The 26,449-nt window shown below is 40.7% G+C and overlaps 1 protein-coding gene across 4 annotated transcripts in view; it reads left to right on the top strand.

Moving 5' to 3' along the window:
• sclt1 (sodium channel and clathrin linker 1) overlaps window positions 1-26,449 on the top strand; it is a 189,831-nt gene that overhangs the window by 71,946 nt on the left and 91,436 nt on the right. For all 4 annotated transcript variants that reach the window (XR_011353954.1, XR_011353956.1, XR_011353955.1 and 1 more), the window contains exons 8-11: window positions 9,180-9,302; window positions 9,472-9,537; window positions 15,640-15,710; window positions 20,378-20,468. Coding sequence is in view for 1 of the 4 variants with exons in the window: in XM_069925989.1 (XP_069782090.1) it covers window positions 9,180-9,302; window positions 9,472-9,537; window positions 15,640-15,710; window positions 20,378-20,468 (351 nt within the window). In the remaining 3 variants the exon portion in view is untranslated. The remainder of the gene's footprint in view (window positions 1-9,179; window positions 9,303-9,471; window positions 9,538-15,639; window positions 15,711-20,377; window positions 20,469-26,449) is intronic.

Raw genomic sequence — 26,449 nt, 5'->3', positions numbered from 1 at the left:
GATCAGAAATGTTCTTCAGGAGGCAGGTGTGGATATGTCAATGATGACTGTTTGCAAAAGACTTAATGAACAGAAATACAGAGGTTACACTACAAGATGCAAACCACTAGTTAACCACAGAAAAGATGGCCAGATTAAAGTTTGCCAAGCTGTATTTAAATGAGCCTGCAGAATTCTGAAATAAGGTCTTGTGGATAGGTAAGACCAAGATTAACCTATATCAGAGAGATGGCAAAAGCAAAGTCTAGAAGCATAAAGGAACTGCCTGAGATTCAAAGCATACCACCTTTATCATAGTTTGCATATTGCAGTGTAGTCTCTGTATTTCTGTTAATGAAGTCTTCAATAGACAGCAGTCATCGACATATCCACACCTACCTTCTGAAGACCGTTTCTGATCTGCTGGGCATACATTTGGGGATTTTTCTTCATTATGGTGAGATTTCTTCTGTCATCAGCTGTGGAGATCTGCTTTGAACTACCAGTCCCTTTGAGATTATTGAGCTCACCAGAATGCTCTTTCATTGTAATGATGTTCCAAACTCTTAATTTTTGGAAGTACTAAGGTTTGGGTGATGCTTTTCTGTTTTATTGTTGTTTTTCAACCTCAGAATGGCTTCTTTGACTTTCATTGCCACAACTCTGGTCCTCGTGTTGAAAAATTGCAACTATTGACTCTGAAGGTGATCAAAAGCTTAGAAGCAAGCCTAGCTTTCTTACACCTGTACCAATGAAGCAATTAAACTTATCTGAGTACTCACAAACACCTGTGAAGCCAAATGTCCCAAATATTATAGTGCTCTGAAATGAGGGTAAAAAGTGCTGTAATTTCATGATTGTTTTGAAGATGAACAGTTTCTTTCCTTTACTAGACTTGGGGAGAAGTTTGGGATACCATCTAATTCTTTATTTGTATATTATCAGATGTGAGCATTAGTGACAGATAACTTTGGAAGAGAAATTATGCTACCTAAATTAATTAAGTTCGAGACTTTAATTTTGGATGCATCAAAAAAGGGATTTATTTCAGAAATTAAATCTTTGTTGCAAGATAAGATAAGTAAACCAGATTTAAGTAAATCTAGAATTAAATGGGAGAAAGATTTATCTTTTGATATATCCCAGGAGGAATGGGAAGTTATGTGTCAAGAGAGTGTGACTAGATTGATTAATGTAAGATATAGTTTAGTCAATTATAATTTCTGACATCAGTTATATTTGACTCCTGAAAAGTTAGAAAGATATGGTTTTAGTAATTCAGATTTGTGTTTTAGATGTGGGATTCACACTGGAACGTTTTTACATGCAGTTTGGTCTTGTGACAAAGTTCAACCATTTTGGATAAAAATTAAAAACTTTTTGAAGATTTATTCAAGATTAAATTGCTATTTGATCCATTGTTTTTTGTTCGGTTATGGTGTATCTTTAACTTCTGGTTTAAAGTTGGCTAAGTTTCAGATGACATTCGTTCGTCTGGTATTGGCGGTAGCGCGGAAATGTATTACGATTACATGGAAAGATAATGCAGAATTGAATATGGTTCGTTGGCTTAAGATCCTGTATTTATTTGGCGAAGATAATGTATAACTTGTGTAATAATTACTCTTTCTTTTGTTAAGATGTGGTCGCCTTATTTGAAATTTATGGGTTTGGCAAAATCTCAATTTTTTTTCTTCTGGTATTGTTAGTTTGGCACTCACACAGCGTATGTAATTAACTGATATATGTATTTTTTTTGCTCCCCTTCACGGGTTAGTTGGGGTTGTTGGGAGGGAGGGTGGGTGTTTGTAATGGGGTACTTGCTGTGTTTTTAATTTATAAATAAATTTTTTTTAAAAAGTGCTGTAATTTCTACATGGTCAAACCAAAATGTATACAAATAACCTTTGATAAAATTTGGAATGTTTACTTTAATCATGCAAATTGTTTGATTGCAAATTTAAAACTGTGGAACTCATGGGCAAATAAAGGGGAAAAAAAGTGTCTTGGTGCTCTCCTTAATGTTTGGGAGGCAATATTTTGTTCAATGTGAGATTTTTGTTACATTCAAGTGCACAATGTACAGAGGCACCAAAATTCTTACTTGCTGCAGCCAAGAAAGCACTTAAGATATACAACTGAGCAAAAATTTAAATTGGCACAAATGCAAGGCAGCAAAACAGATATTAAATATCATAGGAAAGAGAAATGATTATTCACAGTTGCAGATAGTGCAAGGAAAATGAGTAACATTTCATTTGTGCAGACAGATCATTTGGCTATCCTGGGATAGTTTATGGTTGGGGTTAGGGTAGTATGAGAAGGTTCACGAACCTGATAGCTGTTGGGGGAGAAAATGTTCTTGAATCTGAAGGTGCTGGTCTTCAGACTTCTGCACTTTCTGTCTGAAGGTAGCAGCAGGGAGAGATTGTGACTGGGTCCTGATGTTGGTGGTCCTCTTGATGATTTGCACTTTGTTTTCTGATTACTTCTGCATTCGGTTAATTTTTTTATGACCTCCTTCATACTAATTTCTAATCAGTGGAATAGACGTGCATAGTTTTCTATGGTGTAAATTAGGCATTCTTGGGCCTCAGAATTTTAAAAAAAAACTCTATCTAGATTTATTTTAACAGGTAATAATGCATCCATAATATGTATTAATCCAATTACCTATACTATTGGTACCCGAGTTTATCCACCCGCATTTCTTGTAGTACCTTGAAGTCATTGGTCGTATGATCCACAAATATTATTAGTCAACTAGTTTTGAAGAATTCTCACTTTTTAAAATATTTTATTTGATTTTTCAGACTCTAACTCACAGTTATCAACATTATCAGTATCAATGTTAACATAATCAGCACTGACGACAATTTGCAATTGTCCATTTTATACAGCTTCTGCAGAGTTCATGCTCTTTTTATATCCTCATATTCCTCCAGTGGAGACCGCAGCCTAGACAACGAGTTTACTGGTTCTGTCAGATATATCAGTACATCATCTGCGAATAAATTGATTTTATGTTCTTCCTGGCTTGCTCTAAAACCTTTAATGTCTAGATCATAGTGAATGGCTTGGGCTCATGGCTCCATGGCCAATATGAACAGGGCTGGAGACAGTGGGCATCCTTGTCTACTTGATCTCATCAGTGGGAATACTGGAGAAATTTGTTCATTGGTCACAACTTCAGCCTTGGGTGCATGATACAGTGCCCTTATCCAATTTGTAAAAGTTGGCCCTAATCCCAATTTTTCCAGCACTTTGAATAGAAAATCCCATTCTAGCCTGTCAAATGCCTTCTCTGCATCCAGAGCCACAGCCAGACCCATCTCAGTTCTGGTTTGTGCCAGGCGAATTATATTCAACAGTCTGCCAATATTTTCTGCTGCCTGTCTCTTTTGCACAAAGTCTGCTTGGTCTTGGATCATTAGTTTTGACAAATATTTCATCAATCTATTTGCCAGGGCTTTGGAAAGCATCTGTTTTTAACAGTGAGATAGGCCTTTAGCGCGGACATTGGCGACTTCAGGGGATTCTACGAGGCTCTAAAGGCTGTGTACGGCCCCTCACCCCAAGTCCAAAGCCCGCTGCGCAGCTCAGACGGCAAAGTCCTCCTCAGCGACAAGATCTCCATCCTCAACCGATGGTCAGAACACTTCCAATCTCTTTTCAGTGCCAACCGCTCAGTCCAAGATTCTGCCCTGCTCCAGCTCCCTCAACAGCCCCTAAGGCTAGAGCTGGATGAGGTTCCCACCCTGGATGAGACATATAAGGCAATCGAACAACTGAAAAGTGGCAAAGCAGCAGGTATGGATGGAATCCCCCCAGAAGTCTGGAAGGCTGGCGGCAAAACTCTGCATGCCAAACTGCATGAGTTTTTCAAGCTTTGTTGGGACCAAGGTAAACTGCCTCAGGATCTCCGTGATGCCACCATCATCACCCTGTACAAAAACAAAGGCGAGAAATCAGACTGCTCAAACTACAGGGGAATCACGTTGCTCTCCATTGCAGGCAAAATCTTCGCTAGGATTCTATTAAATAGAATAATACCTAGTGTCGCCGAGAATATTCTCCCAGAATCACAGTGCGGCTTTCGCGCAAACAGAGGAACCACTGACATGGTCTTTGCCCTCAGACAGCTCCAAGAAAAGTGCAGAGAACAAAACAAAGGACTCTACATCACCTTTGTTGACCTCACCAAAGCCTTCGACACCGTGAGCAGGAAAGGGCTTTGGCAAATACTAGAGCGCATCGGATGTCCCCCAAAGTTCCTCAACATGATTATCCAACTGCACGAAAACCAACAAGGTCGGGTCAGATACAGAAATGAGCTCTCTGAACCCTTCTCCATTAACAATGGCGTGAAGCAAGGCTGTGTTCTCGCACCAACCCTCTTTTCAATCTTCTTCAGCATGATGCTGAACCAAGCCATGAAAGACCCCAACAATGAAGACGCTGTTTACATCCGGTACCGCACGGATGGCAGTCTCTTCAATCTGAGGCGCCTGCAAGCTCACACCAAGACACAAGAGAAACTTGTCCGTGAACTACTCTTTGCAGATGATGCCGCTTTAGTTGCCCATTCAGAGCCAGCTCTTCAGTGCTTGACGTCCTGCTTTGCGGAAACTGCCAAAATGTTTGGCCAGGAAGTCAGCCTGAAGAAAACTGAGGTCCTCCATCAGCCAGCTCCCCACCATGACTACCAGCCCCCCCACATCTCCATCGGGCACACAAAACTCAAAACGGTCAACCAGTTTACCTATCTCGGCTGCACCATTTCATCAGATGCAAGGATCGACAATGAGATAGACAACAGACTCGCCAAGGCAAATAGCGCCTTTGGAAGACTACACAAAAGAGTCTGGAAAAACAACCAACTGAAATACCTCACAAAGATAAGCGTATACAGAGCCGTTGTCATACCCACACTCCTGTTCGGCTCCGAATCATGGGTCCTCTACCGGCACCACCTACGGCTCCTAGAACGCTTCCACCAGCGTTGTCTCCGCTCCATCCTCAACATCCATTGGAGCGCTTACACCCCTAACATCGAAGTACTCGAGATGGCAGAGGTCGACAGCATCGAGTCCACGCTGCTGAAGATCCAGCTGCGCTGGATGGGTCACGTCTCCAGAATGGAGGACCATCGCCTTCCCAATATCGTGTTATATGGCGAGCTCTCCACTGGCCACCGTGACAGAGGTGCAGCAAAGAAAAGGTACAAGGACTGCCTAAAGAAATCTCTTGGTGCCTGCCACATTGACCACCGCCAGTGGGCTGATAACGCCTCAAACCGTGCATCTTGGCGCCTCACATTTTGGCGGGCAGCAACCTCCTTTGAAGAAGACCGCAGAGCCCACCTCACTGACAAAAGGCAAAGGAGGAAAAACCCAACACCCAACCCCAACCAACCAATTTTCCCTTGCAACCGCTGCAATCGTGTCTGCCTGTCCCGCATCGGACTTGTCAGCCACAAACGAGCCTGCAGCTGACGTGGACTTTTTACCCCCTCCATAAATCTTCATCCGCGAAGCCAAGCCAAAGAAAAAAAGAAGGCCTTTAGGGGGATGGCAATAATGGAACTTTGTCTTTTTTAGTATCACTGTAATGATTGCTGTCGAAAAAGATTTTGGAAGGGTGTGGGTCTCCATTGCCTGGTCTACCACCTCCATGTAGAGGGGGTATCAGTAAATCTTTAAATTTCCCTATATAGAAGTCAGATGGAAACCCAGCCTCCCCTGGAGACTTGTTAGTCCACAGACATTTCAATGCTTTTCCTATCTCTTTCTCCATGAAGAGAAGATCTAGGTTATCCTGTTCTTCTGGGTCCAAATTTAGAAGCTCTAATTTGGACAGGAACCTGTTGACTTTAACAGACACCCCGTTAGCTCTGATTTATATAGATCCTCTTAAATTTCCCAAGGGTCTCATTGATCTCTTGGTTTATACGTGATCCTGCCATTCCCAGTTTGTATTGCATTGATCATCCTTGAGGCCTGTTCTGCCCTTAACTGCCAAGATAGGATTTTATGGGCTCTCTCCCCCAATCATAGTATTTTTGTTTTGACTGTATTATGGCCATTTCCATGCTATACATTTGAAGTTATTATATTTCATTTTCTTGTTTGCTGCAGCCCTGTAGTGGTCCTCTGAACCTGATTTTTGATCATCCATTTCTAAGTGAGCAATTTCTTGTTCCAATTCATCCATCTCCCTCTTATTCTTTCTTCACTCTCTTGGTGTATCCAATTATCTGACCTCTCAAATATGCTTTAAGGGTATCCCATAGGAGAAATTTATCTGGAGTAGAGGTATGGTTGGCCTTGCAAAATTTGTCTATCTGTGTTCTTATAAAACTAAAAAACTCCAGCTTCTTTAACAGCAACACATTAAGATGCCATATCTTGCTTATCTGGCATTTCCATTGATAGTGTCAGGGTTGAATGATCTGAGAGAAGTCTTGCCATGTACTCAGCTTCCATGATCCTACCCTCTATATGGGCTGAAGCCAGGAAAAAGTAAATTCTAGAATGGGAGTCATGTTGTTTTGAGTAGAAGGAATAATCCGTCTCCCTCAAATGTTTCTGCCTCCACACATCTATCAAATTCAGCTCCTTCATATAGCCAAGGTAGCCCTCATTGCCTTTGTTTTAGCTATTTTCTTTGTTGACTTATTTAAGAAGGGATCCAGACAAAAATTAAAATCTCCCCCAGTCAGGATGTTCTCCTTTCCTTCTGTCAATCTGAGGGAAGTGGTCTGTATGAACTTTTCGTCATCAAAGTTGGGGGCATATACATTTACTAGGGTCCAGGATTCTGAATATATCTGACAGTGCACCATTACAAATCTTCCTGTTTTGTATATGGTCACATTTTTCACTCACTAGAATACTCTTCACTTTCAAAATTGCACCCCCCCTCCCCCCCACCTTGTGTGGGAACTGAATGAGGATATTACCTGACCCACCTTTTGCCTTTTTAGCTTTTTGTGTTCCTGCTCCGTTAAATGTGTTTCTTGGAGAAAGGCCAGATCCGTTCCTTTTTTTTAAATGTGCGCCAAGATTCGTTTCCTCTTTCGCCTTCTGTTCAGACCATTAATGTTAAAACTAACATTTTATGCTCTTGGTCATTACCCCAGGGACCTCCAGATCAGTGTTCCCCAATGACTCCACCGCCCCATGTCCATCCTCGCCCAACCCTACTCCTTCGGCCATCCGCTCCATTCCGCTGGGCCTGCAACAAACCCTGAGAAAATAAAGCAGAGACAAGGGCCACAAGCCCCCAAGAGGTAAGTAAAATTTTCTCAAGATCCTGGTGATGCAGGAACTTCACCAGAACCAAGTGTGGCTTTTGACCGGGTCCCAGGAGCAGGAAGGGGGTCCAATGGGCCACCCATACCACTACCAGATCCCCCAATTTTTCCTTTCCCAAGACTTCTGGAAGCCAATGTTGGGGAAAAAAAAGCTATGGGATATCTCCCTTAGCCTTCCAGCAACACCATGATATCGATGGTATTCCTCTGGCTGTGATTTTTCTAAGGTGTTAATCCTCTGCCAGAGGCATCCCCTTTCCATCTTCCGTGCAGCAACCTTGGTCTCTAATTTATTAATTCTGTCCTCATAATCTCTAGTTCTATTATCTAGTTCAGCTACCCTTCCTGATAATCCAGTTAGGGCATTCTCCCATCAATCCATTTTGTTGTGTAATTCTCCTGTTGTTTTGTTTAAATCCCGAGCCAGTCTCTCTTCCATTCTGTAGGATATCATGTAATGAGGGCTCTGTGCCCCTCCCCCTCTTGCCAATGTCAGCTTGCTGCCACAGTGGGTCCCAGGTCCTCCCTGTGATTCTCCCTTGATGCTGCCTCCTGTTCACTGTCAGCCTCACTAGGGTTGCTGCTGGAGCCATCTCCCGATGCAGGGCCGAGATATTCTGCAACCCCAGGTGAGTCGTTCGCACCGCCTATCGTACTACTTTCCCGGGCACTCTTTGTTCCTTGTCCCTCCCCCACTGAAGACGTGAGGTGTGCCGCGCTCCAAATCTCGGATCTCTCTGCAGGCCCCTCATCTCCCGACGCTCGACTGGAGACCACACCACCCCTCCTCCCCTGGTCAGTCTCCCTCCTGCTGTCATCTTGGGTGAGCCTCGTTTGTCCTCAGCGGGTCGGACCTCCGTCAATGGGGCTTCCCGGGCTTCGGGCCTGGACTTGACATTGCCATCTTGGCCTCCATGAGGCACTCTCATTCGGGTGCTGACCATTCCTCCAACCATGCTGGCTGCCTTCATTGATTGATGCTGCTCTTCCTCATTGTAGCAAGGTAGAGTTTTTTTTAAACTACGTTCACTTATGAATCATTTTTTTGATTCTTCTGGTCTGGGTGCAATGTCTTAATACTCGCTCCTCACCACATGACCTCCAAGCATTGTCAATGCTATGTAGCAAAACACAACAGCTCACTTTTACTCTACTAGATTCCTCAAGCAGCAAATGAGATTAATGTTGTCCGATTTTATTTAAAAAAAATTCTCTGTTCTCTGTATTTCTCCCTGGGAACCATTGCTTCTATTCAATATTTTTTTGTTTACTTTATCATTTTGTTGGAAGAGTGTGGATTTGAAGCTCATTTTTAACATTCACATCGCAGAGGAACAATACTTCATATTCTGTCTGGGCACTCTCCAACAGGATGGCATTTAACATTGACTTCTCCAGTTTCTGTTAACCACCTTCCCCCACCTCCTCTTCCCTTATCCCTATTTCTCCTTTCCTATAGCTTTCTCTCTCTCTCTCTCTCTCTCTCTCTCTCTTTTCCCTTTCCCTCTGATTCCTTTCTTCCAACTCTGCTTACACACTCCCCCAATCAAATCTAACTTTTACTCTCCTGTCCTCCTATGCATGTCAAATTATCCCTTTCTTTCTGTTAGTCTGTGCTTGTCCCCTTGGCCTTTTTATTCAGGTGCCAGCCTGCTTTTGTTCATACCTTGATGTAGGGCTTAGGGCAGAAACGTTGGTTGTACATCTGTATCAGCAGTAAAATTAGTGAATGAGCAAAAAGACTGATTAAAATATTGGATTTGAATTCTGCATTTTGCATAAGATAATCATATGCCATAGAATTTACAGACCGTAACTCTTTTCCCTTTTAGATTTACTCATGAATAGAATATTGCTTTTCTAACAGGCCTTTCTTGTATTTTAGGAAAAGGATCTGGCCTTGGAGCTATGGCAATCCGTTTCGCAAACTTTAGATCAAATGCATCAGGTTTACCAAGATCATGTGTCAGCAGCTCAGAATCATGCCTTTGGCGAACAGCAACAGACTGTATGTTGTCCTTAATAGTTTAATATTTCATAAGATTGAATGAAACATTATATTTCTGATGTATGAACAGGATAGGCTTCTTCATGTAAAAAAGAAAATGCAATTTTAAGAAATTGTTTACTTCTGAGAACTTCAAGCAATAGGGTAACTTTTGGCATTTTTATTTCAGGAGTACTTGGCTCACTTTCAAGAACTCAGTCAACAACTTCAAAGAACTAATCAAAAACTGAAAATGGTAAGGCAAATAGAAATAAAATGTTCACATATTATCAAATGGAACTTGTGATTACACATAATGAACTTTGGAAAATAATTTCATGCGATGTTTTCTAATAATTTTTAATTAAGGAATTGATTTCTGGGAGATTGAGGATCAATTTAACTCATCTCGCAATTAATGCCTTTTGTTCCAGGTATGCTAGGCCCAGTGGTAAAATAATTGCTATTGAATCAATAATGGAAACTTGCTAATTGTATCCTTGATGTGTATTTGGTGAATTTATACAATATATATGACACTAAACCAATTAAAACATTCTCACCATGACTGCAGAGGATTCTTCTCACTGTCACAGATGTAATGGTAGCTTAATTGGCTGCTATAAATTACCCCTTTACAGTATCAAAGGTAATTAATGGGCTTATGGGAAAGAGAACAAGTTGCATGGGTACAGGGAAATAAGGAGACGGGGAATGAGACTTATGGGAGCTAGCTTAGATATGAGGGGCCTGGCTATCTCCTGTGTTGTTCTAACATTTGTTCTTGATAACTTCCTAAGACATAATTTAACATACAACCGTGTGAGCTCAAATTAAGCTTAAGGTCCTTTGTTTCAACATGACCTTGCCTCATGTCCTTCGTTTCAACCTGATCTGTCCAAAACTGCTCACCACACCAGGATCATCCTGAAATACTAAGGTAACCATTAGCTTCTTTTCCTCTGTTCTTTTGATACAGGGGGGGCCTTTGACCTGTTGAATCCATCCCTGCTCTTCACTGAGCAAGAGTATCTCTCCTCTAATTAGAGGAGAGCCAACTCTAATGACCACTTGAAAATCCTTTCCTCTGTTCCGTCACATCCTAAAGTAATCATGGGCATTCTTCTCATTAATACTTAGAACATCTAATCAGATGGTTCTACTCCAGTTTCCCATGCCTCTAGTCAACCAGCTATAAATTTCATCAGATGTTTGACACTCCTAGCCTTGAACATGCATCTTTCTGTAGTTACTCTGCTTTTATCAGAATAAAAAATTATTGTCACGAACATGTCACAAAATTGGTTATTTTGTGGTAGCATTATTGTGCATTACAGTGAAAAATTGCTATAAATTCCTACAAATTCTTTGGTTTGGCTTCGCGGACGAAGATTTATGGAGGGGGTAAAAAGTCCACGTCAGCTGCAGGCTCGTTTGTGGCTGACCAGTCCGATGCGGGACAGGCAGACACGATTGCAGCGGTTGCAAGGGAAAATTGGTTGGTTGGGGTTGGGTGTTGGGTTTTTCCTCCTTTGCCTTTTGTCAGTGAGGTGGGCTCTGCGGTCTTCTTCAAAGGAGGCTGCTGCCCGCCAAACTGTGAGGCGCCAAGATGCACGGTTTGAGGCGTTATCAGCCCACTGGCGGTGGTCAATGTGGCAGGCACCAAGAGATTTCCAGTAAATACCTATTAAAAAAAAATAGTGCAAATAAGAGAATAAGTGAGAGTGTGTCATTCATAAATCTGATGGCAGAGGGGAAGAAGCTGTATTTGTGCCATTGTGTGTTTGACTTCAGGCTCCTGTACCTCCTTTCTGATGGTTGTAGTGAGAAGCGAGCATGGCCTGGATGGTGAGGGTCCTTGATAATAGAGGCTGCTTTCTCAAGACACTGCCTCTTGTAGATGTCCTTCATGGAGTGAAGACTAATGCCTATGATGGTGCTGGTTGAGTTTACATTTCTCTGTAGCCTTTTCCTGTCCTGTGCTTTGGCACCTTCTTACCATACAGTGATGCAAACTGTCCGAATGCTCCCCATGGTACATCTGTAGAAATTTGAAAGAATCTTTGGTGATGTGCCAAATTTCTTCAAATTCCTAATGACGTAGAGACACTGGCGAGCCGCCTTCATGATTGCATCAACATAGAGGCCCAAGGATAGATCTTCAGAGATGTTGATACCCAGGAATTTGAAGTTCTTTACCCTTTTCACTGCTGATGCCTTGATGAGGACTGGTTTGTGTTCTCCTCACTTCCCCTTCATAAAGTCCACAATAAGTCCCTTCATTTTCCCAACGTTAAGTGCAAGGTTGTGGTTGTGACACCACTTAACTAGCTGATCTATTTCACTCCTGCACACTTCCTCATTGCTATCTTTGATGCTGACGATAACTGTAGTGTCATTGGCATATTTGTAGATGGCATCTGAACTCTGCCTAGCCACACAGTCATGGGTGTAGAACATGTAAAGAAATGGGCTAACCACACATCTTTTAGGTGCACCTGTGTTGGTTGTCAGTGAGGAGGAGACATTGTTGCCAATCCACACTGACTGTGGATTTCAATGAAGAAGTCAAGGATCCAATTGCAGAAGAAGGTGCCAAGGCCCAGTTTTATAAGCTTGCTGACCACTACTGAGGGGTGATGGTGTTGAAAGCTGAGCTGTAATTGATGAAAAGCAGCCTGCTGTAAGTGTTGCTGTTGTCTCAGTGATTCAGGGCTGAGTGGAGAGCCAGTGAGATTGAATCTGTTGTGGAGCGATTGTGGTGGTAGGTGAATTGCAAAGGATCAAGATCTTGGGTACGAGTTAATACTGGCCATGACAAACCTCTCAAAACCTTTCATGACAGTAGATGTGAGTGTGACTGGGCGATGGACATTGAGGTAACTCACTCTGTTCTTCTTCAATACTGGGATGATTGGTGCCACTTTGAAGCAGGTGGGAACCTCTGACTGCGGCAGTGAAAGATTGAAAATGTCTGAACACTCCAGCTAGTTGGTTGACACCAATTTTCAATTCCCTGCCAGGTATGCCATCAGGGCCTGATGACTTCCCAGGGTTCACCCTCTTGAAAGGTGTTCTGAAGTTGGTCAAAGGGAGCAGTCAGGATTTTAAATGGAAAAAAGTTCAGGATTCATGCATACATTTGACAATCTGAATCTCAGATCTGTTGGATGTGTCTCTATTGAACACTCTGCAGATTTTTATTTGTAAAATGGGATTAACCTCTTAGCTTGTGTCAAGTTAAATCCAAAGGGTTCCTGATCCTTTTGGTTTTAAGGAGAAATGTAAACCCATAGATGAGAAAGAAAAAGGGGAATAGATTTTAATTGGACCATTTTAATCATTTTATTTTAATATTTCTAATTATTTACAAGTTCTTCAAAGTTTTAAAGTTTTTACTAAATTTGTAATGATTTTTTAAGTTAATCTGGATTTTAAAATTGTTGTTTTTGAGATACAGCTGTTATGAGCCCAGAGGACTCCAAAACCCAACAGCAATAGAAATTCGCCAAGACAAATGGTTACTTAAACAAAAGTTACTTTTAATTATCTTTAAACATGAAAACAGGATCAAACTTTAACTTATTACTATTAACTTAACTCCCTTCTAATTCTAAGTGCACGTGTTTGTAATGTATGTGTAAGTTCAGAAATGTTCTTTGGTTCACAGTCCAATCTCACTTCTCTTTCCTCCAAGTTCACTGGTTGCAGGCAATTCTTATACTGTGCACAGAATTTCCCTGGCTTTGATGCTTGAAAGGTAAATGGTTACCACTCAGGAAGGTTCTTTTCGGTTTTGAAAGAGAATTTATTGCTCTTTGGACTCAAATTGATTCCTTCTGATCAGCCATGTCAGTGTCTTGCTGAAGAAACTTACCCCATCATGGTTTTCCAGATGATATCCTCTTTCTTTCAGGTCACCACAGAGTTCCTTTTCTGTTTCGCTTATTTCAAGTGAAACATTATTACAGCCAGCCATCTCCTTGTATAGACCACAAGGACTTTGAACAAGCTGAACTAAGAACTCACAACCTGTTTTCCAAATGGGGTTTTTCACAAGCTTACCAGCTTGTCATGTCACAGTCCCTGCTGCTGAACTGTAGAACTAAATTCTGTCTCTCTCTGTCTGAGAAAAAAACCTGTTTAACTCCTTCTGCTTGGAAAACCACATGATCCTCTTAGAACAGCAAACTGCTCTCAGACTGTGGCACCAGACCCAACCTTCTGAGTTCGTTCATCTGTTGCTTTCCAAAACAATAATCTATTACTCCACAGCATGTCCAATTAACACCTACTTGTGAAGTCTATAGACATTCTTCAAAGATTTTGCAAAGGTACTTGGAGCCTGGACTGTCTGGCTGGAGCCAAGCTCTTGCATTTTAAATGATCTGTTTTGAAGTGTTTGTATCTGTGTGTGACCTAACTAAAATCCCCACAATTTATCTCCTTAAAAACATATCTATATACAATATAAAATATAACATAATCCGTCATACAGATTAGTAATAGGACCGTCCAGTCCATGAGCCCATGCCATTCAATTACACCCCGTACATTTGTGGAATGTGGGAGGAAACCCATAGAGACACAGGGAGAACATTCATACTCCTTACAGATGGAGCAGATGTGAACCTGGCACTGTAAGAGCATTGCACTAACCGCTACGCAAGCCATGATGCCCAATACAAAGTGTCCCACTCATATTTGTGAACCTTTTCCAGTTTTGGACCTCTCCATTTCCTCTGCTTTGCTGTGTTGGTTGGAATTTCTTCCATCTAATCATTTAGAAGATCAGAGGCATTGTTATTCATCCCCATTTCCTAACTACAGATTACATCCCCCATGGGAGCCAGAGTTCAAACTGAATCAGACCATTCACATAAATTTTAAGTTTAGACAGATAGCACTGTAACAGGCCCTTCCTGTCCACAAGCCCCTGCCATCCAAATACATGAATTAACTACAAACCCCATACATTTTTTGGAGCATGGGAGAAAACAGGAGCACCCTGAGGAAACTCACACAGGCATGGGGAGAACGTATAAACTTCTTACAGACTGCACCAGATTTGAACCTAGGTCATTAGTGTTAATTTCATCCAGTTTATTTACTGGATATGATTCTGTGTCATCACCTAGATTGCTTCCATAACATTTTGACTCTGGCCCTACTTCAGCCAATCTCCTGCTCATTCATGCGTTTTTGGGCTCCAGGTAGCCTCTCCAATGGTCTCCTGGTTTGTCCTCCATTTTGAATCTTTCCATGCACAGGTGTTTTGCAAATCTTCTGCCTCTATCTTGACATACCAAGTTCCATCGCATATCATCCAAGTATTTGCTGAGGTATATTGGCTTCTGAATCCTAAGCATTTTATATTCTCATCTCAGTGGTCAATTTTCTCTATGTTCCTCCCACTACTTTGTCTGCCTTCATCCGATTCTCACTTCTTTGTGCCCCTGCTCTTCTGTCCTGCCTTTGGAGGCTGGACCTTCAACTGTCTCAACCTCATCTCCTGGAATTTTTTCAAGTGATATACTTGTGATCAATTAACCCTGCATGTCTTTTGGAATGAAAAGAGATTTTCTTTCTTGCCTCTTTCATTTTTTTTACATCGCTTCTTAAAATCCATCGACTTAACTAAACATTGGGTGGTTTATCCCAATGTTGTATTCTTTTGGTACAATGTCAAGCTGTTTTAAACATGCTTCTATGAAGCCCCTTGGAATATTTTGTATTAAGCAAGGATTGCTGAACAGATCACCTCAGCTGACATTTTTTATTTTGCAATAGGGAGCAATTGCTGGTGTGCGATAAATCTTGTCTTTCTGACAGTATATTAAAATGAAGGCCCATCCATCCATTGACATGAAAGATGATCTGGCATTCTTTTTAAAAAGAAAGGGTCTTGAACATTATTATTAACCACACTGACTGTTCATAGATCTTATTGTAATTTGCTTGCATGTGTTCACTACCATAATTAAACACAAAACAATAACTGTTGTAAAAGCGATTACCGTTGCTGTAAAATACTTTAGTTTATCCTATCATGTAAAGTCATAACCTGAATGTAAATATTTTTTCTTTATTCTAAATAGCATTTTTCCTTGTAACATTAGAAGTAGGTATAGACAAAAATGCTTAAGACCAATGTTATTCAAATTGAATAAAGATGACATTTTATTGGGCAGTGCAATGATGAATATGGAGTTTAAAAATAGTAGAGTTGGGAACATATGAATGTCTATATTTTTAAATAATATCTTTTAGTTCTGTTCTTGTTTCTGCATAGTTCTGGTGACAGAATGGTTGCAGTGTGCATATTCTAAAAGAACAAACTATTTTGTCGTTTAAATAGACTAATCAACTGTTTATAAAAACTGTGAGAAACCAGAATTTAGAGCTGGAAGAAAACCGCAAAGAATTGAGGTATGTAGAATATAAATAATTTCATTATAAACCACACTTTTCTTCGTATCCAGTATACAAACATTTCACATCATATAAAAATAATTACTGTGAATGTTACTGTACAATAGCAATACCAGAATTATGTTCCATGTAAAATGGCTTAATATTTGAAAGGAATGTGCCTCATTACATCCTCTTTCACTTTTAGATGGATGTGCTGTGCATTTCAAGTAAGCTTTATTTTAATTTTAATATAATAGGACAATCCGAATAGTTCTGACAAAATGTCATCAATCGAAATCTCACCACAAATGTTTCACACAACAGCCATTTCCTCGGAAGAGAGAAGCAGAGTTAATATTTCAAGTCTATGATCTTTCATCAAGACAATGGAAAACTCAGATGAAAGGCCATCAATCTGAAATTTACCAATAATTTCCAATACTTTTTTTTTATTTTGGATCTCTAGCAAATGTGGAATATTAGTTTTTTTTGGCTCATTAGTCAAATATTAATCAATCAGGATTTTCCACAAGCAGGGTGCTGTCTATAATGTTGCTGACCTATGTGGTGTCCACTTGCTTTGAGAAGCCACTGTGATCCAAAATGGTGAAGATCTGTGTGTCTTGATTTCATGTGAACAGGCTAAACACAGCTCGAAAATAAAGATCTGATAAAGAGAATCAGAATTCATTATATTGTGGCAGCATTACACTTGCAAATATTGCTAAAAATAATATTTTTTAAAAATTAATGCATTAGTCCAAAAAGAAGAGCGAGTGAGGTAGTGTCGGTGGTTCATTGTCCATTCAGAAGAAGCTGATTTTGTACTGTTGGGTGTTCCTCTTCAGGCTCCTGTACCTCTTTCCTGATGGTAGCATTGTGAAGAGGGTATATCCTAGGTGGTGATGGTCCTTGAGGATAGAGGCTGTTTTCTTGAGACACTGCCTTGTGGAGATGCCCTCGATGTCTTGCACACCTATGTCAGTGTGGCTTGGTACAACAACCACACCATCTACATATTTGTTGGCGATGCCATGGTAGTGCATGGCATAAAAAGGGATAATGAATCATCATGCAGGAGAGAGATTGAAATCTAGGCTGAATGGTACACTAATATCAACCTCACACTCGGAAAATAGACTGGTATTGAATTCCTTGAGGAGGAAAAGTATGGCCCTAGCTCCATGGTATATTAATGGGGACTGTCGAAAGGTTTACAACTTTTAATTTCTGGGAGTGTATTTGGCTGAGGATCTTTCTTGGACTATTAATACCACCACTATAGTCAAGAAGACACATCAACATCTCCATTTCCTGAGAATCCTTAGGAAAATCAATCTACAGGAGAAGTTATTGATGTCCTTCTATCACTGCTCTATTGAAAGCATGCTGGCTTATTGTATTCCCACATGGTTTGCCAGCTGTACAGCAGCAGATGAGAGGGATCTTCAGAGGGTTATCAATACGGCCCAGATGATCATTGGGTGCTCCTTGTCCTCTTTGGAGGATTGATTTCAATCTCACTGTATTGGGAAGGCATCCAATATCCTTAAGGACTCTACTCACCCAGGCTATCATATGTTTGACTGATTGCCCTCGGGGAGATGATACAGGTCCATTAAATCACGGACAGACTCAAGAACAGTTTTTATCCCAGAGCCACCCGAGAATTTACTCTGCAATTTAGTGTATTTGATTTTGTATTTTTTAATGCTGCTTTTTTATTGTTTTTATTGTTTTATATGTTCTTGCATGTTGCATTTATGAGTACACTGGTTGCATTTTTAAAATTGTATTGCGTTTACTTATGCATGGACAATAAAATACTTACTTTGTAACTTACTCAATCCCACCAAAACCAAGAAACTGATTGTTGAATTCAGGAAATGAAAACCAGAATTATATGGCCCAGGAATCAGAGGTGAAGAGGGTGAGCAAATTTAAGTTCTTGGGAGTCATTATCTTGGAGGATATTTCCTGGAACCTGCACACTAATGGTGTTGTGAAGAAACCATGTGAGTGCCTCTACTTCCTCAGGAGCTTGTGCAGGTTTTGTATCCAAAACCTTAGCGAATTTCTGCAGATGTGTGGTGGAAAGTGTGCTGACTGGCTGCATTTCAGTCTGGTAAGGGGACACCAATACCCCTGAGCATAAAGACCTGCAAAAAGTAGTGGACACAGCCCAGGACATCACAGGCAAATCCCTCCCCACCATCAAGAGCATCTACAGAAATGCCACCATGGAAGAGCAGCAGCAGCAGCAATCATCAAGGATCCCAGCACACACTCTGTTCTCGCTGCTACCATCAAGAAAGAGGAATAGGTGCCACAAGATTTGTACCACCAGGTTCAGGAATAACTGCTACCTCTCTACCATCAAGCTCCTCAACAAAAAACTCATAAACTCAATCAGAGACTCATTTAAGGACTCTTTTTTGCCCTTTATTGATTTTTTTTCTATCTCTGCATTGTACAGTTTGTTTACGTTTTATTTGTTTGTGTACATTTTGTTGCACTACCAATAAGTGGTCATTCTGCCTCTCTCACAAGAAAAAGAATCATGGATGTATGTGATGTTATGTATATACTCTGACAATAAATCTAAATTGCAATCTGAGTGGAGACTGATGCCCATGATAGCACTGGATGAGTTCACAACTCTCTGTAATCATCTCCCATCGACTCTCAGAAACATATAAAAAGTTCTGCACCAGCAACGTGTAACAGCACCGGTACCGCAATTGTGCGAACCACTGGTCAAAATGTCAGAGGCAGGGTTAGGGTGGAGCTGTGCTCAAGATGGCGCTGGGTTCTCTTTCTTCAATGGCCATTAAGACTACAAGCAGGGGGCATGCCGGTATGATGTAATCACATCACTTCCAGTGGAGCAGTTTGGGACAGGAAGTGACTTAAAAGTGGTGCCATTTTTAAAAATTAAATATTTTCTTGCTGCAGCTACAGTGGTGTCTGGGTGTTCTTCCATTAGCTCTATGTGTGGCACAGTACATCAGAAAAATGAAAATATACAAAAAAATTGGTTTTTTTTTTAAGTTGAATCAAAGCAATTTAAAGCCTTAAGTAATTAGAGATGTTTAATTGAACTCTGATGACAAATCCTGGACCTGAAATCATAATTCATTCTCTGTCCACATATAGTCCCTGAACATTGCCAACATTTGTTTTAGTTTCTGATTACCAGCATTTGGATTTTTTTCTTTAAATTTCATAATTTTTAAATGCGTGTTTCATTATTTACCATGAACCCTCAGCTGAACCTCTCAGATCATCAGAAATGACTTGCAGATTTCCCACCAAGAACATCAGAGTGCACCAGGAAAATCACAAGCAGAAAACAGCCTGCAGGTTCAGCACTCCACATTTGTGTGGGAGCCTTAAACTTGAGGGTACTTGGGTTGAGGTTGCTGGCTGTTTGGTGTGGCACTTCCTTGCAAGTTCTGGTCTGTGTATTCTATTTTTCCAGTTGAGTAATCTTCCATTTCTGTAGCATCTTCCAAGGATTTCCAAAAAAATGTCCTTACATTTTCTGTACATGATCATGCCAGTTTCCATGTCAAGAATGCTGCATGTAAATTTCTACAAATTGAAAAATATTCTGACAAAAATGTGAACTGCTGTCCACATATCTATCTTTCAGAGTTTAAGATTACAAATTTCAAACAACCATTTACCCCATTGTGAACCAATTTGTTGGGAATTGAGGGAAATATCTATTTATTTAATTATGTGGAAAACTAATCTAATGAAGTCCATTGACAAGAAGTGGATGTAGCTAACTCAAAACCTTCCTCCCCTTCGTCTTGCATTTCTCTCGTGATCAAACGTATTTTGCACCCAGACATGTGGAATTAACTAAGTGAACTAATGAGGCCACAGACTGCCATATTTACATTTCACAATCTTAATTATCCCAACAACCTTCACCATCCTATTTCCCTATCTAAAGCCCAGTTAATCACAACTGACTCCACAGCCCAGCCCTTTTCATCCAAACCACTACTTAACACGTAAACAGTTAGAACTTGGTAAAGTCTGCTATAAAAAGCTACTGCTGTCTTCAGAAGTGTTGTCATTCATTTTGATTTATATTTTTTTTAATGAAATGAGGCACTCAAGTACTTTAACAATTTTTGGCTCGATTTTAGCCATCTGCTAAACTGCATCTTAGTCTTGAAATTGGTTTGAACTCTGCTTCCAAAATTCCATTCTGTTGACATCTTTAACTTTACATGCTCACACTGTGCTGTTGGCATAGGTAATAAAAGGCAAATTTCTTGAAGCCATATTAATCTTGAGAAGCAAAGTAATTATTTTAAAAAAAATGAAATTTTACAAAGATTGAGTTTGTATTGGCTAAAATACAAATAATTTATAATACTAAAGAGTAAAATCTCCCTAAACTGAATGATTATCGAGAGTAGATGTGGGGGGAGGGAAACAATGAGCAAGATTTTGGCTCTTCTTGCGGACAACATTTAAATCCACTTGAAGAGACACAAAGTGTTGGTTTGACATTATTTTCAGGAGTTGCAAAAATCAATACTTGATTGAATGGTAGCTTTGGGTTTCGAACCCATAAACAACTGAATCTGGTGCAAACATGTTGTTTACTGAACCAAGCTGATGCATAGAACAATTGTAGAAAGTGTTCTTATTTTTTTCAGGAAAGCAAAAATGGACCTGCGGACAGCAACCATGAAAATGGAGGAAATGAGTAAAATAGTGCAAAGTATGGAAGAAGAGATGCAAAGAAACGTATGTACCAAAATGGCTAGATTATCCATCTATCTGTAGGTTGCCTAGGAAATGTTTTTAAATGCATGCAAACACATTTCTACAAAGCAGGGAAGTAAATACTATGTTCATCTAGCAGAGAAGAACCAGAATCTTTTTTTTAGGCAGCATTCCCATTGATTGTCCTTGTGATTTCCTTTTCTAATTCAAGATCTGACATTTCACTTATGTAGCAGAAAAAAGTCCATGGTCATGATGCTACTAAAGAATAGATAAACAGTATAACCACATATCTGGGTTTCAAAGCTATTTTCTATTCCTGTTTGAAACAATAGATTTATATCATGTATTGTGAATGTCAATAGTCTATTCCATTGTTATCCTAATTTAAATTACTGCAGAATGACATCATTCTTTGTCACATTCTTCTGTGGGCATAAAGTCCAAAGGGTTTTTAACTCTGAATCCAGTGTACAAAGGCAGAAGGGTCCAAATCATTCATTCTCAACCTTTTTCAGACCAAGGCTTATCTGGCTTCTGGTCTATTATTCCTTTGCCCACTAATGGCAATGTCTGAGCAATATTTTCAAATCAATGGCAATTCTATGAGAAACACATCTTTATCAAATTTAAAGTATTTTATTTAACATTTTAAAGACCAAAAAACACTGCAAGCATACACTGAATTTAAAAAAAAACTCCCTATCAATGCTCAAGCCATTTTAATGAGACCCCTGTTCCACATCCTTGGTTCTATTATAAATAATACACACCTGAGACCTGCCTCTACTTCAGTGTGGGTTCATGCCTTTGTCTTCAACTGCAACAGTGTTGAAAAGCTGGATTCACAAAGATAAGTGGTCATGAAGGGCATGATCTTCGCAATGTTGGGGTAACTAACCCTAATTTTTGTCCCACACTTGGAGATAAACGCATCTCTGCATCCAGAATCGTTTTAAAGTTCATCTTGCAAGTCATCAGGGACTTTGTTGACTTTAACGAGAAAGGGGATTAGTGCAGGAATTCTTAGAGGCAGCTGAGATGTGAGACAACATCCTTTGCAACATCAGTATCCATTCCATTAACAGCTGCTGCTGAAAGAGATTCAAATATGGTAAAGTTCCCTTCCTCAGCTTTGTGTTTCCAGCTTTCTAGCTCTGCTATTTATCTCCAGTGAATAGCAAAATAGTATTTCTTCCTTGATGGATTCCCCCTTTACATAATGACAAAGGCAAGAAGCTTAGAACAAGACGAAACATCTGTGGATTCATCCAGCTGAATTGAGAACAATCCAAATGTAGCATCCTTGAATTCTGAAATCTGTCCTTTTGTGTCATTAGATAAATCAGCAGTCCTTCTGTGCACTGTAGAGTTTTACAAGGGAATATATGGTCTGATATTTATTGATATTGTCAAGATGTTTCCTTGAACTTTAAAGGTTATTCATTTGCTCGCAATAACCAAGTAAATGTCACGCAATTCCATCCAGGGTAAATCTACAATGAAAATTTTTGCAAAGATAATTTGTATCCATTTTTAGAAGATAAATAAATCATATATCTTACCTTATAAACAAAAACCTCTTCAGTTTTGACTTGTGAAGAAGAACAAGCAGTAAAAAGATAGAAAACACACTTGTGAATTAGTCTGAATCTGTCTTGAGTGGAGGTCTGAGAGGAACTGTGACTGAGTGCCAAGCCACTCTTATTGGGATATGGTCAGATGACCTCAGTTACAAATTGCTTGCCATCCCACCTAAGGTCCCCTGGGAGGAACAAGACATGTCCTAAGACCCACCCTGACCTCATTGGGACGGGAAGTCTCCATGGCCCACATGGAATCACATTGTAGCCTACGGTCCATTGGTGGGGAACCACAGGCCTAAATACTTTTCCCTACAGTGCCTGCATGGCAGCCTCACTGAGTTTCAGTCTTCCCATCGGTAATATTTGATCATGGCCAACTTTGTGCATTGGAAGACCAGCAGGTTTTGCAGAATTCAAAAGGTGTCTTTGAGCTGTTAATTCTCTAACAGCAGTTGATGTTTGCCTCACTGTGTGTCCCTAGATATTGCTAGTAAAGTGATACATTGCTATTCACAATGACCCTTGACAAAAATCACTGCATTTCTTTCCAAACCACCTTAATAAATGCCCAAAATCTACTGTATATCTAAGCGCTGTCACTTTGCATGTAGCATGCAATGGTGCAAAACACAGGCTTCGCATGAAAAGTCTCACTTCAGAGTTCTTATCGCCAGCTAAGAAAGGCCTTGGTACCTGTTTGAAATTTCAGATGTAAAGGCTAAATGACTTTCTGCATTCTGTCAGAGGAACTATCTAGTAGGATCCACCCTCCTTTTCACGTAGGATGTCAAGAGTATTTTGTGGAAATGCTGTCTTGATTGTTGTAAGGGCACAATGAAGCAGAAACTGGCTTTGTGGAAAAGCTGCGACCTTTGATCACATGAAAAACTGTGGCAGCAAGTGCAAACCACAGATGCAGCTCATATCTACCTCTCTTCCTCTTGCAGAAGTTACCTGAACTATCTTCCATTTTAGCTGGAGATTGAAAATGGATTGTGTCTGTTCAGGTTTGATGTACAAAATTCCAGAGAGATGAAAAATGTTTGCATGATAATCTTCAATCTGATGGCTACATTTACTTGAAACAGGATATACGTAGATATGCATACACCAAATGTTGATACTCTGAAGGAGTGACTAGCCATTTTCCCGTGGAGTGTTCCAGTCAATTGGACTGTGCTATGCCATCTGTCCCTGGTAATATGGTTTGTGTGCAAGAATCCTTTGTGTCATCATGCCATTATTTACACAGCCAAACGATTTCTGGTCATGATTGCTTGCGAAGCATGTGGGAGGTTTGCATTGTTCTACTATCAACAGAATAGGAATGTATTAAAATGTAATGCCTGATCTTTGAACAACTATGAGGCTTGCCTTCTAGATTCACCAATGAAGAATAGTCACAGAAAGAAAGGTGTTGTCCAATGAATCAAGATATGAAGATGAAAGGGTTGTGGAATAACGAATGGTCAGAAACTAAAATAAAAGTGCTTGTCTCCACTGAGCTACCATCTAAAAATTGAATTTTAACAGACCTCTACTCTTATTTCCAAAACTAAAACGCTCAATGGCCAATTATCAAAAATGTTATCATACATCAAAGGAATTTTCACAATATTTTGTTGATGACCTTTCACTAGAATCAAATATTTTCAGGAAAAAATAATGTGCTTCAGCCACATTTTGAGCTTGGTTTGTTACAATAAAAGACACAAATTCAGAGTTGCACTTTGCCATTATAATTCTTTCAAACCTCTGCAGATTTGATTGTAAAGCTTGAACTTTAGCTATGCACATGGATATAAACAACAGTTATTCAAATTGTTAGACTCCCAAAAATTGTCTATTAACTATCCATTACCACAGAGTCAAAATATCCCATCCAAACATATAACTGATAAAGGATGAATGAACTGAAATACCAAGTTTGGTTGAATGGTTTCAGGTATTAGTAGTAAGTAATGTTACATCAGTCCTCCTTTCTCTGGTAGATCTCAAATTCCCTACAATAACTTCTCCTTTGGCTCATCCCATTTTCTCCTAACCAAAGATGTAGAGATTGCTGCGCGAATGGGGTCCCAGCAATGCCTGTCTCTTTATTGGCAATGTGGAACTCTTTCTCAACTCCACTGTGTTGCTATCTACATTGGTGCTCTGTTCTGCACCTAAGATGAGCTTCTTAACTTTATCCACTCTGCTGCCAATTTCCACCCTGTCCTCAAATTTACCTGGTCCATCTCTGTGAGGTTATCCACTTTGGCAAGAAAAATAAAAGAGCTGAATATTATTTAAAGGGTGAAAAACTACAGCATGCTGTAGTGCAGAGGGACTTGGGAGTGCTTGTGCATGAATCGCAAAAAGTTAGGTTGCAGGTGCAGTAGGTTATTAAGAAGGCAAATGGAATGTTGGCCTTCATCGCTAGAGGAATTGAATTCAGGAGTAGGGAGGTAATGTTGCAACTGTATAAGGTACTGGTGAGACCGCACCTGGAGTACTGTGTCCAGTTCTGGTCTCCATATTTGAGGAAGGATATACTGACTTTGGAGACGGTCCAGAGGAGGTTTACTAGGTTGATCCCTGGGATGAAAGGGTTGACTTATGATGAAAGATTAAATCGTCTAGGATTGTATTTGCTCGAGTTCAGAAGAATGAGAGGAGATCTTATAGAAACATATAGGATCATGAAGGGTATGGATAGGATAGATGTAGGAAGGTTTTTTGAGCTGGCCGGGGAAACTAAAATGAGAGGATACAGTCTCAAGATTCGGGGGAGTAGATTTAGGACAGAGATGAGGAAAAATAGTTTTTCCCAGAGAGTAATGAATGTTTGGAATTCTCTAACCAGGGAAGTGGTTGAGGCTGCCTCATTAAACATATTTAAAATTCGGTTAGATAAATTTTTACATGATAGAGCAGGGGTGTCAAACTCAAATTCACGGAGGGCCAAAATTAAAAACTTGGACTAAGTCGAGGGCCGAACTAAATATTTATTGAAAATTTTCAACAACATCTGCATGTTTTCTCTTCTTTCAACATATGTAATGTTAAACTTTAGGATATAACTTTAGGAGGATAATGTTACAGGTCAGGAGTAGGTAGCTCAAGTTCACCCTTTGCTTGACCTGAGGGAAACCTATTTGGTCCCTGTGGAGATGTAGTCAGCATTCACAGGCTGTGTTCATTTTGGCCTGCATCAGGACTCAGCATTTCCTGCTCACTCCTCAGGCTCTAGGCCTCTATTCACCCTCGACCTACCATCCCTCTACCTGACCAGTCCTTTACTCAACCTCTACTCACCCCTCACTCCACTCGCTCTGCCTCTACCCACTCCATCCTATACACGCCCCTCTACTGCCTCTCCCCTCAACCTGTTCCACCCTCTACCCGTCTCTCACCCTCTAATCACCCCTCCCCTACTCGCCCTGCCCCTCCCCTTTTACCTCTTCCCTATCCACCCCTCCTTCTACTCATCCCTCCCTCTAACTGCCCCTCGCACCACCATAACTTCCCCTGCCCATTACTCCTCACCTACACCCTCTGCCCACCCCTGCTTACCCACCCACTCAGGCCCAGCGTGCTGCCGATCAGCCTTTGCGGAACAGCGGGGGCCGTGCGCAGCCTGCCATGTCCGTCGCGCCGACAGGAAATCACAGGCGCTCGCCAATCTGCCGCACCGCTCGACAGGTGGGAGAAGTGACTGGTTGTGCGGGGAGCCTTCCAACTGGCTTGCCGGCTGATGACATCGACAGACTTCTCGTGTTAAAATTTTGTTTTCCCCGTTCTCAAAGTTTGCACGGTCAACCTGCAAAACTCTTGCTCCCTCCGTGTCCCGTGGATCTGATGCCCGGGTGTTGTTAGGATTCCCAGCAGAAGGTTTGTGGAACTTTACCATTCTGGATTCCTTTTTGAGAATATTCTGGCCATCTTTTAAGGGGGGTGGTTTTAGGGGGGAGGGGATAGTTAGGGGGTGGGGAAGGATGTGAAATGAAGTGGGAGGATGGTGGGGGTGACATTACCAAAAAATAGCATCGGCTCTCGCTGCAGGGCGGGCCACCTCTAATACATTTTTGAAATGATCTTGCGGGCCAAATATAATTATATCGCGGGCCAAATTTGGCCCGTGGGCCAGAGTTTGACATGTGTGTGATAGAGGAATTAGGGGATATGGGGAGAAGGCAGGTAGGTGGAGTTAGGTCATAAATTAGATCAGCCATGATCGTATTGAATGGTGGAGCAGGCTCGATGGGCCATTTTTGGCCTACTCCTGTTCCTACTTCCTATGTTCCTAACTCTCTCCCCCATCTCAATCTTTCTGAAAGCTATCTAACATTTTTATAAACCTACTGGCATCCACAGTTACCTTGATGACATATCTGCCCACTCAGTCCCCTGCAAGTATACAGTTCTGTTCTCTCC

The sequence above is a fragment of the Narcine bancroftii genome, chromosome 3, assembly GCF_036971445.1.
Source record: "Narcine bancroftii isolate sNarBan1 chromosome 3, sNarBan1.hap1, whole genome shotgun sequence".
Taxonomy (NCBI): Eukaryota; Metazoa; Chordata; class Chondrichthyes; order Torpediniformes; family Narcinidae; genus Narcine; species Narcine bancroftii.
Note: the sequence above shows the minus strand (reverse complement) of the source record. Positions and strands in the feature narration are given on the sequence as shown.